Genomic DNA, 13,048 nt, shown 5'->3' on the forward strand with positions numbered 1-13,048 from the left:
TTGGTCCACGTTTTGCCAAACAACCAAATGGCTGAGGTCCTTTCTAACTCCCCCCCGGCCCCCGAGCTGCCACAGTAGACGCAGAGTCTCTGCTGGGTGAGCCCTCCGGCCACTCTCCCTGCCCTCGGGACGCACTCCCGCTCGTTCCCTGGATCGCTGCCTAAATTCAAACTCGGCTTCTGCAGGGCAGCGCACCTCCTCATGGGTCATGCTTGGCACCCCCTTTAGGGGTCTGCTGGGACTTCAGTCCAGTCACAGGTCTCGAAGCAGAGGGTGGGGGTGGGTGCCGAGGACAAGCAGCCTCGTCTTGCTCGGCAACCCCTTGGGTTTCCTCCGGCCACATAGAGCCTGTCCCCTCGGACAGGGGTGGAAAGGCCATCAATGCCAGTGAGGAAGCCTCTTCCACTGGCAAAGATGATGCACTGGAATATCAGAATTTAGGGGCTCAGCGTCTGCAGCTTCACCCACGTCCTCCCACACATCCCCATCTCAGCTTTCAGGGTCCCAACCCTTCCGTCAGTGCCTCACCTTACAGCAGACACCCTGTGAGGCTGCGAGGTCGCCTGTGTTCTCATCCAGCCACTGAAGGAGGAGCTTCCGGGCTTGATTCTCAGTAGGCCTAGCCCTGCAGCTAACGGAGGCGAAGGTCTCCCTCGGGGCAGACGTGAAAACTTTCAGGTTATTTATGTCCTCAGCTCGTCCCCTTCTCTCTTCATTTTGTCCAGTGCAGTCGGGATGACCGGGCCATCCCATTACAGTCCCCATCTCCACTCACACGTTCTGTGGCCTCCCCAACCTTGCCTTCTGGAACTCTCTGCAGGAGCAGCGGGCGGCGTTCTGCGTTTCTCTATGACCACCTCGCACACAGACTACCGTGCTCTTCTACTGTTGCAAACAGGCATGAGTGCCTTTAAACCCCACCAGACTGGAGCACCAGTTCCAGAACACCCCCCACTAGACTACTCGCTAGCAAATCCTCCAGATCTTCCACTGTTTCACAGGTAAAGGCTATTTAACACAGTAGGAGTGACACTTTGTCTAAAAGGAAAATAATTGTTTGGAGAGGTTTATTACCAGCCTCTGCCCTCCAGTGGGACTTGAACTCCACATGGTTCTGTGGCTGGCTTTCTGCAGCTTTCCTGCTGGCACGTGGCCCACCCGTACGCAGCCTGGCAGGGAGGGCTCAGGGGGTGGCTTTTGGATGGCAGGCTGCAAGGCCAGGCCTCATTCCAGGGCCGAGCCCCAGGGTGGGTATGGGGAGCTACAGAGGAAGGATGGCCGTGCACGCAGCCTGGGTCATCTGAGCGCTGTGCTGCGCGGTGCTGGGTGGGGCCGGCGAGGGGCTGCAGGGAGGACGCCTCTCACGTGCCCGGCCTGGGGAACTGTGGTTGGCAGGGGACTCCGGTACATCCTTAGGAGCTGGGCTTTCCCAGCATCTGAGTTCTTAGGGACCCTGAAGGGCACGTCCTGGGTGATCATATGAAGATGGAAAAGCAGATGAGGAAAGAAAGTGGATGGGGTCACTCTCACCCTCCACTAACGTGAAACCGTACTGGGATCTAACTCACATGGACAGTCCTTCTCACCCACAGCCCCACACCTGTTCCCCCCTGACAAGGACTGTCCCAGGGGCAGGACACACTCTCCCTCCATAAATGGGCTCAGCAACCAGCACATGAGCCTTATGCTTTGTTTACAGGGTCAGTAAGACGCCACAGCTCCTCCAGCTATGGCCAGGCCAGGTCCTGAGATGGCCCCTTTCCTGGGATGGGACCCCAGGGCATCAAGTGAGGACACGGTGTTCCAGGTCCCTTCCTCTGGGGTCTGGGGCTTGACCTGACTTCCTGGCCTTGGAAGGAAAAGGGAAGAGGCAGGGCTCTGGGCGCAGGGGAGCCCCTCTCCCCTCACTCTCTACAGAGGGCCTGGGTCTGCAGGGGGAGGGGCTCAGGGTGGGGCCTCCAGCATGCAGGTGTGTGAAGTGCTCCCTGCTCGGGCGGGGAGGAGGGAGATGCTTTCCGGGTGCTGCGGGCCTCCTGGGTTTGGCCCGGGGCTGGGCTGCGGCCATCGCCCGGGTGCAAGGCTCATCTCTCTGGCAAGAGCACGAAGAAGGCAGCTCTGAGAAGGCGGCCGACGCTGCAGAGCGCAGCCACGAGCCAGTGGGAGCGGAGGCCGGGGTCTGTGCTGACCACACACTTGAGGACATCGGTCTGGGAGGGAAGAGGTGACAGTTAGAGAGCAGAGCCAAGACCGCCAGGCCCCCAGCACCCTGCCCCTGAACGTCGGCCGAATCCCATGGCCATGAGGATTCAGATGGTGAAGAGGGAACGGAGGAGCTCGAGGTGGGCAGAGGAGGCAGCTGGACCTTGCCAGGCAGTAGAGAAGCCTGGTGTGCCCCACACCTGGGTGCTGGCTCCCAGCTCGGCCACCTGCCTGCTGCCCACAGCAGTTACAGACAGCCCAGCATTCTTCTATGGGCCCTTGGAGCCTGGGCTGCCAGTGAAAAAGGGATCCAGCTTCAGACTCTGACCCTTGGAACTAGAGCAAGAACTGAGTTTTCCAAGAGCCTAAAGGAGACCCCGGATATCTTAAGTCCCCTCTAAAAGAGTGAATGAATGTCCATTCTTTGTTTTCTTCTTTCTTTCTGTCCCTACTGAGAAACGAAGTCTTTTCGCTATAGCTTGGACCTTTGGCTGAAAGTGTCCTGCCCCACCCCCACTGGTCGCCCACCCCACAGTGGTGACCACCCCTTGCTAGGCCCCACAGGGAGAAAGGCAGGAAGGACAGAGGTCTTGGTGTCTCTATGCTGACAAGTGTCAGGAGCCGTCTGAGTCATCCTCCAGATGGGACCACAGCCCCAGCTGATGGACAGACTTCAATGTCATGAGACCTTGAACCACAGTCCCCCAGCAGAGGGGACTGAGCTCTGTCACCCTGGGCTGCTTGTCCACACCCATTTCACAGGGGAGAAAACTGAGGGCTCTCTGGTGGGGCCAGCCCTCCACGCCCAGGGCCCGGCAGCGCCTGTGGTTTGGCTAGGGCTGGAGGCATGGGCTTAAGGAGGGTTTTAAGGAGGACTTCACGCTGATGCCCACCCCTCGGGGCTCTGCTTACCCTTCTTTGGGGTGGGCAGGGGCTGGGCTTGGCACCAGGAGGGGAGGCGGGAGGTGGGGGTGCTCTGAGCAGGGCAGGGATTTTCCCTCTCAGAGGGCCCGAGTTCTGCTTCTCCCAGGCCCAGGCAGGCGCCTGGGGACAGCAGGTCTTTAGCTTAGAGTGGGGGGCAGGAAGTGGGGGGCCGAGAGGACAAGTCAGTTCAGGATCTGAGCAGTGGAGCAAGCCCAGTGCCAGTCTGGGGTCTCAGAGCTGCCCTGGGCCCCGCAGCCCTTCCCTCTGGCACGCCCTCCCCCCACGTCCTGCACCAGTGCTCAGATGCTCACCCACCCAGCACCCCTCCCGGCACCCCCTCCTGGCCCTTGGGGGCTCACCCATCCGCCACGCCTCCGAAGCCAGGTGGCCAGGGTCTTGCGCACGAACTCCCCCAGGCAGTCGACAAGGGCGTGGACCATGGCAGGCTGGGCCTGCCGCACGCAGTCCACGGCCAGCCCTGCTGCCACCGCATACAGGGACACTACCTTGCCCCACGTGATGCCTGCAGGCAGAGAGACATCACTCATCAGCGGGAGAAGCCACTGCCAAGACCCAGGCTCAAGTCCAGCCCATGGGGTCACATGAAGGGGCTGAGCCTCTCTGAGCCGCTTTCCTGCCTGCCATCCAGCTGTGACCAGGGACGGCACCAAGGTCCCCACCTGACAGGGTGCCCAGCCAGCTGACCACCTGGTGTGAGCCTGGCCCACCCTCACGGGCAGTTCTCAGGCAGGTGGAGGTTTCTGAGCCTTCGCTGCACAGCTGTGCGGCCCACTTCTGACAGAGGAGGCCACAGGGACAGCAGGGCAGCAACTGAGCGCAGGGGGAGGGGGGGTGACTAGCAGCTGGACGACACACAGTGTGAGCAGCTTCAAGGACACTGCTGCCCCGGCTTGTCTATTCATTTGAACAGCCCCACGGGTGCAGCAGGACGGAGCCTGGCGTCCACATTTTACATACAGAGAAGCTGACGCCCACGGGAGGACCCTCCCTGCACCATTAACAGGCAGAGCCGAGTTCGGGCCACCAGGAAGGAGAAGGCAGGTGAGCAGCAATCCAGGGGGTGCTGGCAAGTTACACCATGTGAGGTTTCCTTCATATGTAAAGAGGTTTTATGAATCAATGAGAAAAAAGAGAAAATTCTCAAAAGAAACATGAGCAACACGAACAGCTGATTCACAAAAGGAAAAATACAAATAACACATCAGACGTATGAAAAATGTTTGCCTCACATCAAGGAAAGGTAAAGCTAACACGAGAGGTCGGTGTGACCTGTCACACTGAAACTGTCAAAAGGCAGCATGAGAACGCAGGCAGCTGCACCGTGGGAAGGACAGCTGGGGCACACGCTGATATCTGAAAAGGCCACAAAACACGCGTGCCCAGCAGGGGTCCTTGTAGGCAGCTGGCCCAGGAGTAGCACATGCCGAGATCACACGTCCCTCTCCAAACCTTCACACAGCAGCAGGGCAATCTCTAATGCAAACACGTTAGCTCGAATACCTGTTCTCCAATGTTCCCAGCAGCACCACTCACAGCAGCCAAAGGTGGAAACAACCCAACTGTCCACCAGTGGAGACTGGGCGAAGGAAACGTGCAACAGCCACGCAATGGCGCAGTGTTCGGCCACGAAAAGGGATGAGGCCCTGACACATGCTGCAGTGGGACGGGCCTCCAGATGCTGCGCTGCGTGAAAGCAGCCAGACACAAAAGGCCACCTATCGGAAAAACCCATTTAAATGTCTAGAGAAGACACCGATCCCCAGAGACAGGAGGCACATCAGGGGTGGCCATGGGGCGGGGCGGGGGTGGGGGTAGGGGCGTGACTGCCACGGGTTCTTCTGGACTGATGACAACTCCCGAAACCAGAGGGGCAGCAGTCGTGCCACACCAAACGCACTGGACGCCACTGAATTGTACACTTTAAAAAGGGGGTGATTGTATGTTACACGAGGGTACTTCAAAATGTGCGTGGAAAATCAGAATTAAAGCACAACACGAATATTTCCATGAACTTTAGAAGACCCCTCATATGAATTTCATCTCGGTAAAAAGAAATGGAAATCAAAAAACAAAACAAAAAAGAAATCACACCATGTGACTCTCCTACTTAAAACTCTCCTATGGCTGTTCCTTTCCTTGTTTTTCAAAATAAACCCAAGTCTGAAATCCCAGCTGAGCTGTCCCCTGGCAGCCCCCTGCCCCCCGGCCTAATGGCACACTTGTCACTGCTCGAACACGCACACCCGGCACAGCCCTGCTCCTCTGCCAGCTCTGCTTCCCCACCCCAAAGGGTTCTGTTCAAGGTCCCCTCCTCCGAGTGCCACCCAGACCAGCAGGGCATCAGTGCCTCGAGACCGTGACCCGAGCCACGTCCCCAAGCAGGCTGTTCTGCTGCCGCTGTGGCCTTGGTGCCCGGCCGGCGCAAGTGGAGGCCAAGGACGCTCACGTCGGGACTGCGTGCCATGGGGTCTGTCGTCTGTGCTGCTTTCAGAAGAACACCTCATTCTGCGCACGTCACTGGATAGCTGCTCGCAGTCCTGATGGGGAACACTGGGGTCCCTGAGACAGCTGGGTCAGCGTCCGGAGGGATCAATGCGAAGGACAGAAAAGCAGGAAGGTGCCAGGGCGGGGGTGGCCTCCGGGGGTGCGCCTCGGGCGGCTCCTGTCCTCTCCGAGCCTTTCTGGGTTCTCCTTTTTCATTGAAATCTAATACCATTACCATAGAATTAACCTTTTAAAAGTGGAAGATCAGCCTATTATCACACCCAAGGTCAAGGGTTCGGATCCCGTACTGGCCGGCGCCAAAAAACAAAAAGGTGGGACACCGTTTTTAGGACATTCACAAGGCTGGGTGGCCATCAGCTCTACCTAATTCCAGAACATTCTCATTGCCCCACAAAGAAACCCGCACCCATGAGCGCTCACTGCCCGCTTCCCGCCAGCCCCTGACGGCTGCAATCTCCATTCTGTCTTTACAGATTTACCTGTTCTGGACATTTCACATGAAAGGAAGCGGACGATATGCTCCCTTTTGCGTCCGACATATTTCCCACAGTGCGACGCGTTCCAGGTTCGCCCACGCTGCAGCACCTGCCCGAGCCTCATTCTTTTTTGTGGCCGAACAATATCCCACGGTAGGGACGGGCGTGTTTGTCCTCCCCCTCGTCACCAGATGGACATCCGGGCTGTTCCTGTCCTTTGGCTGCTCTACACAATGGTGCTGTGAACACTCCGTGCACGTGTTTCATTTCTCCTGGGCACATGCCTGGGCACACGCCTGGGCGAAGATCTGCTGGCTGACGTGGTAGCTCCGTGTTAACCCCTTGCGGAGCCTGCAGACTGTTCTCGAAAGCCGCCGCGCCTTTCACATGCCCACCAGCAGCGTCGAAGGTTCTGGTTTCTCCACATCCTGGCCACGCTCAGGTTTGTTTGTTTGTTTGTTTTTAAAGATGACCGGTAAGGGGATCTTAACCCTTGACTCGGTGTTGTCAGCACCACGCTCAGCCAGTGAGCGAACCGTCCATCCCTATATGGGATCCGAACCCGTGGCCTTGGTGTCATCAGCACCGCACTCTCCCGAGTGAGCCACGGGCCGGCCCTTGTTTGTTTGTTTTTATGGCAGCCACCCTGGAGTGGCTCTGATGTGCAGTTTCCTGTGACTGACGATGCTGAACATCTTTCCATGTGCTTGTTGGTCATGGAGACATCGTCCTTGGAGAAATGTCTGTTCAGAGCCTTTGCCCATCTCTTCATTGGGGTGTCCACTCGTTAGTATTGATTTGTGGGCGTTCTTTACTTCTTCTGTATTTTCTGATCTTTCTGTGGTAAAATATTCTGCTCTTATAATAATAAGAAAAAAATGAAAACTACTGCCAACTTTTAACTGGGGAGAGAAGTACCTGGCTTGTTAGCTCAGTTGGTTAGAGCATGGTGCTGATAACACGAAGGTCCAGGGTTCAACCCCTGGGCCAGCCAGCCACAAAAAAAAAAAAAGCCTGCCTAACTGCGGAGAGAAAAATGAGTTTTTCCACTGGCAGGAACTTTGGAGCCCAAAGTGAAAACAATCAGAAACAGCATGGGTTGCCTCTGCCTTTGTGGGGCTCAGCTGTTCTGCCACCTGGGCCTGGAAGCTTGGAGAGGCCACCACGGAGCCCTGCCCTGCAGCCCTCAAGCTGCCCACATCGTAGCCACAGCCCCAGCCCCGGCCAAAGCCAGAGGAGGCAGCACGGGCTGGGCCAGCTGCCCTCAGTGGCGAGGCCAGGCGGGGCCGCACCCCAGGGGCACTAGCCAAGAGGAGACGAAGCCCGAGGGTCTGAGTGTGTAAGGCTGGCTGGTGTGGGAGGGTCTGCGGGTGAAGGGTGGGAGTGGGCACTGATGGCTAAGGACACTCTGAAGGCAAACGGGTCCAAAGACCTGAGAAATGCGATGGACAAAGGGCGAAGGCTGGGGCAGTCAGGAGCTGGTCTGAGGGGGACAGTCCGAGAGCCAGTGAGTGGCAGAAGGGGGCAGACCTGTGAAACCATTCTCCCAGGCAGCACTGTTTCTGCTCCCCAGTCATGTGGCTCCGAGGTTCAGAGAGGTTAAGAAACCAGCTGCAGGTCACACAGCCCTGCCCACAGCAGCAAGGGGCCGGGTGGGGTGTGGAGCTGCCACCTGCCGGCGCTGGGTGGGGTGGGGGCTGCTGACCTTGGAGGGGCAAGCTCTGCTCCAGGGGCTGGGGCTGCTCTGTCCTGGCTCCATCCTCTGTCCCCTGCCCACACCCGCCACCCAGGGGCCCAGCCCCAGCTCCCCGCTCCATAGCAGCCACCAGCAGGCCAGAAACAATCCTTTTAAAGCCAGCCCACAGCTCATAAACCAGCTGGCCTGACAACCTGGAGACGGACACCAGGGAGGCCACCCACATGCCGGCAGTCAGCCGGGAAAGCTCCAGGGAGGGCCGAGGTGGTTGTCAGCCTGGGACACCTACTGCCAGCCCCTCCTGGCTGCCATCCTGGGCCCCACCTGCTGCAGCCTGCTCCAGGTGCCTGCCCGGGTCCCCGTCGACGGAGGGGCTGGCACCTGGCCACCAGCTCCTACTGCAGAGCTCCTGTCCCTGCCCCTGCCCCCCACGCAGTGCTACACCCCACACCCCTGCCCCAGCCCCTGCTCCTGTGCTCGGCCTCTTCACCGTTAGCTGACCAGGCCTGTCACACCGAGCTCCTCAGCCTGGCCTGGGCCTGCTGCCCTCCTGGTAAAGCCCACACTGGGACCTCCACCCCCAGCCCCACCAGGGAGACCTGAACAAGGTCAATTTATTTACAAATCTCCCGAAGAACACGGGAGCAGTGACAGAGTCCAGGCGCTGGGGCCACCCTGAGGAGCACTGGACAGGGAGTCCTGATACCCAGTGCTGGCTTGGCCACCTCACCCCACGCCACGGCCTATGGTCACCTGCTCCCCATCCGGTGTGGTCTGGGCCACTCCAGGGCCACGCCAGTATGTGCCGTGGCAATGGGGCAACCCCAGGGGACAGGTCCAGACACCATCTGGACCCCCTTCCCTTGTCATTCCAACAGCCCACATGGCCTTTCCGGCTCACTCAGTGCTGGCCACGGGGACTTCGTCCAGGGAGGTCAGCAGTGAGCAAGCCGACTACCTCGAGTTCCCTGCCTCACCAGCCACCAACCGAGGGAGGCCCGCCCGAGTCAGGCCCCCGACGTCCCCAGCCATCTGGCCTGCCCTCCAGGGGTTGGGGGAGACGCCTTGGGAGAAGACACTGGCGGTCAACACTCAGTAACCCCACAAGGGGTGGGGCCGTGGGGTTGGGGGCCTGCCTCTGAGTGGATGCAGTGGTCCCCCCACTTTTGGTCTCTTGTCCTCATCTTTTGGGTAGGCAGGGGTCACTGAGCCATGTGAAGGCCCCCTGGCTCTGCGGGCCCCCTCAGGATGTGGGCGCCCCTTCACACGCGGGGACCGTGCCCTAAGGCCCTGCTTCCACCGCCGTTCAGATCAACTACGAGGCACAGGCTGAGGTTCTAGAACTGCAGCAGCTCACAGAGGAGGGTGTGCAAGGCCTCCCTGCTGCCCAGGGCCCGCCAGCCACTTTCCACCCTGCAGTGGGGCATCCTCCAGAAAGCCCCAGGGGGAATGTGGCCTGCCCCGTTCCGAGCTTTGGGGCATCCTGTCCATTGCAGGATCCCCTGGCCCAGAGCAGCACTCAGTGCCCAGACGGTGCTCAGGAAACACCTGAAGGATTCGTCGATGGAGGACGTGCTGCACTGGGGCTGGACTCCATTCCTCCCAACAGCAATGCCCCGTGCCTGCCAGAGACCAGTGGCAGACTCACAGAGTGCAGGGTGGCAGGACAGGACCTGAGCTCTGTGGGGTCAGACCTGACAAGGCTGGACAAGCAGACAGAAGTCACCCTGCGCAGAGCCAAGTGGAAGCAGCTGGCAAGAGGACAACAGGGTACACAGCAGGGTTCCAAAGAGGGACACAAGGACAGGAGGGCTTGGGGGGGTGAGCTGTAGACGGTGTGCACAAGGGACGCGACAAGCTGAATTTGGGGCACAGGCACAAGGGAGGAGGCAGCAGGGGCTGAGAGGCTGGGCTGGACTGTCACCTACTCCTAGGGCAGATGTGGAGGCACCCAGGGGTGAATGTGGGCACAGCCAGGTAAGGCAGGTGTGTCTCTATTCTCCAAAGGTGCCCAAGCCAGCCACTCTGCCGAGGACTCATGCACTTGTGCCATCCCCTCCCCTTGATGCCAGATGCCTGAGATTCACCTTTGACCAAGAGAATTCAGCAGAGCAACCTGTGGCTGCTGAGGGCACATCGTAAGAGACTGGCAGTGCTCTTGACCACTCCGCCGGGAACCCAGTGCCATGCTGTGACCCAGCACTGGCAGCCCTGGGACTTGCTGCCCCGTAGGACAACAGGTCACAGCAGCCCCGGCCGATGCCAGACCACACCCGCCAGCTGCCCAGCAGGCCCATCAGCGCTCAGAACCAGGGAGGCACCATACATCGCTGTCTGAGTGGCACGACCTGGGCTGGTCTGTTGCCCTGCTAAGACAACCCCATCAGCAAGGAGTGACCGGTGGCTCAGGGACGCTGCGGGATCATCCCATGGGGTTCCTGAGAGGCTTGGGCTCCCCTCCCTGAGGTCCCTTGGGGTGACATGCCAGGCCTACCTGCAGAGAAGATGTGACCTGCCACAGCCAGGAACGCATCAGTCACCACAGGCTCAGACTGCAGGGAGATGTGCAGCTGCCGTGCCACGTTGCGGTAGACACTGGGCCGGATCAGCTCCAACTCGTCCCCTGTGTAGTCACGTGAGCAGGTCAGAGGCAGCCTGCCTTCATGCCAGCCTGCGCCGCGGCCCACTTGGCCACAGGCAGCAAGTGGACCCTGCCACACATCTGACCTAGTCCGACCTCACATGACCTCTGGTCTGATCCCCACCGCTACTTTACTTGGCCCTGGTCCTGGTCCCCCCTTAACTGGTCTGATTCCCACCCCTAGTTGATCCCACCTGACCCCCCCAACCTCAGCACCAAGGGACAAGAGGACCAGGGAGGTGCTGTGGGCACTCGCAGTCCTGCCTCCGTGGTGCCGCCCCTTCTGCCAAGCCAGCCCCCGGGGGCCGAGCCGGCCGGGCCGGTGGAGCGAGAACCTGCAGAGGAGCGTGGGCCACGCCTGCTCGGTGACTCACTGAACTGAGCTGCCCAGGCGGCAGGAGGGACCAGGCAGGCGACCAGAGCCTAAACTGCTGAGGGGCCAGGTGGGGAGAGCCCACAGGTGGGCAGCGCTGCCACTGCCTCCGTCCTGGCTCAGGCCCTGGCACTGCTCGGTGGTGGCTCGGGTGAACTGACTCAGAGTTGCGGAGCCAGTCACCAGGCCACCAGCACCACACACGCACCGACCTGGGCTCCCGGTGCCAGGCGGGTGTGTCCGGACATGGCAGCAACGGCTGAGCAGGGTTGGGCCGAGGAAGCGCCTCCCAAAGGCCCCGCCTGGCCGCTGGGAAGACGTGCGGGAATCCCACACAGCCCCGGGACTGGGTGTCCCCAGCCAGCCACTCCCCTGCCTAAGCAAACAGGGAAAAGCTGCTGACTGGACTGTCCTAGCGATAAGGGCGGCGTGTCATCCCTGGGGCCAGCTGTGCTCCATCTAATCGATTGAGACCCAGAATCAGCAGACGGAGGAGAGGCCAGCCAGGAGGGTGACGGGTCGCTTGGAAATCCCCGGGGCCGGCCTAGCTGTTCCCACACACAGACCTCGGGGGCCACTGGGGACCGGCCCCAAGGGACTGACTGCAAGGACATAACCCGGGCTCCTTCCTGTTTGCAGCTGCCTGAGGGGCTGGGGAGAGGCTGAGGGGCAGGGAGACACCGCCAGCCACGGACAGACTCATCCTGGGCAGCTGTGACAGCAGCATGCAGCAAAGGAGATGTGAGGAAGACGCCTCAGGGTCCAAGCCATCTCCCTCCAGGGCCCCCTTAGCCATGTGGCAGGGGCCGAGCCTCAGGGACTAGACATGGTGGGACTGGGCGGGGGAGAAGGGCCGTGGAGGCCCTGCCTGCTGCAAGGGCCAGCACCAGGCACTCAGCTTGTCCTATGCCCCCAGCCCAGGCCAAAGCATCTGGGGTTCTTGGGTGGGGCACAGAGGACTTAGGGGACAGCAGGCCTGGGTGGAGGCAGGACTCCTCCCATCCATCCCAGGGGCCTGGGGACTCTCAGGAGGCTCAGGAATCTTCTTCTCCAGAGGGCTGTCTAGAATGTCCCCCTGCGGTCACCGTCACAGCCTGGCTGGAAGAGACTGCCAGTGGGCAGCTGACCTCACGGAGTCTCCTAGTCAGACCAGGGTCTCTGGACACCTGGCCAATCCCCCAAACCCCCTCACCCCCATCTGTCTTCACACACAAAAACCTCTCCTCTCCTTCCATTCTCAGATGGGATAATCCCCTCCTATAAGCTCTGTGCTGGCACCCCTGGAATCTGTCCCCACAAACACATTGGCAGGCAGGGTCTACACAGCCGCTCCCTGGGACCAGCACAGCAAGCGCAGGTGCACACAGACTGAGAAGCACACACCAGTGTCAGCCTGAGAACAGGCAGGTGTCCCTTTATGGGGGCTCCCCCGACCCTGGATGACGAGCCAGCCTCTCCCCCACACCCTGCCTGGATAGCCCCCCGCTCAGGGTTTCCTCTCCCCTGACACCACCCCTTCGTGGGCATGGCCACAGTCTCCCCTGTGTGCCCACTCCAGGCACCTGATAAAAGTTCACGGGCGCAAGGCCTGTCCGGCCGTGGTGAACCGGACTGACCAGAGTCAGAGTTGGACCAGTCCCTAGAGAGGTCCAGACCTTGGAAAAGGTGGACACAGTTACTGGGCTGTGGGTGTACCCCCGGGACGTCTTCACGCGACCAGCCATCCACGTGAGATTTTGGCTACCCAGGCTGATGGTGGAAGCAATTTCCGCAGGGGACCCTAGGAGGCCTCCACTCCAAACCAGGAGGACAGCGCAGCCAGCCGGGATCTCAGCCAGTAACTGCAAGGACCTATTTTCCAAAACAAACATCAGACACGTGGTCGGACAAAGGATTTTTGTGCCCAGCTGAGTACAAGGGTCACTCTGAAGTTTAGCCACTAAAACATTATTCCTTCCAGAGTTTTCCATCGTTCATGGCCAGAATGTCTGAAATCTGGGCTGAGCAGACAAGCCTGGAAAGGGAGGGGGAGGGGATCTGTGGCCCGCGAGCCAGCGCCCAGGGACCCCGAGCGAGGGGAGGACCGCACCCGGGTGGGCTGTCGTACGCCCCGCCGTTCCGGGCGAGGTCTGGGCGCCCCGCGGCCAGCCCGGGCCGCACTCGCACTCACCCAGGCGCAGCAGCACCGCGCACACCTCCGCCAGGCGGCCTCC

The 13,048-nt window shown here is 60.3% G+C and overlaps 1 protein-coding gene across 1 annotated transcript in view; it reads right to left on the minus strand.

Annotated features, from left to right (window-relative positions):
* Positions 1 to 1,039: 1,039 nt before the first annotated feature.
* Positions 1,040 to 13,048, minus strand: part of BOK (BCL2-related ovarian killer) — a 13,433-nt gene continuing 1,424 nt past the window's right edge. The window contains exons 2-5 of the mRNA XM_008578757.1: positions 13,006 to 13,044; positions 10,316 to 10,444; positions 3,483 to 3,646; positions 1,040 to 2,207 (exon numbers count right to left, since the gene is read on the minus strand). Coding sequence (XP_008576979.1) covers positions 2,082 to 2,207; positions 3,483 to 3,646; positions 10,316 to 10,444; positions 13,006 to 13,044 — 458 coding nt within the window. The 3' untranslated portion in view covers positions 1,040 to 2,081. The remainder of the gene's footprint in view (positions 2,208 to 3,482; positions 3,647 to 10,315; positions 10,445 to 13,005; positions 13,045 to 13,048) is intronic.

The sequence above is a fragment of the Galeopterus variegatus genome, unplaced genomic scaffold, assembly GCF_000696425.1.
Source record: "Galeopterus variegatus unplaced genomic scaffold, G_variegatus-3.0.2 Scaffold1752, whole genome shotgun sequence".
Lineage (NCBI taxonomy): Eukaryota > Metazoa > Chordata > Mammalia > Dermoptera > Cynocephalidae > Galeopterus > Galeopterus variegatus.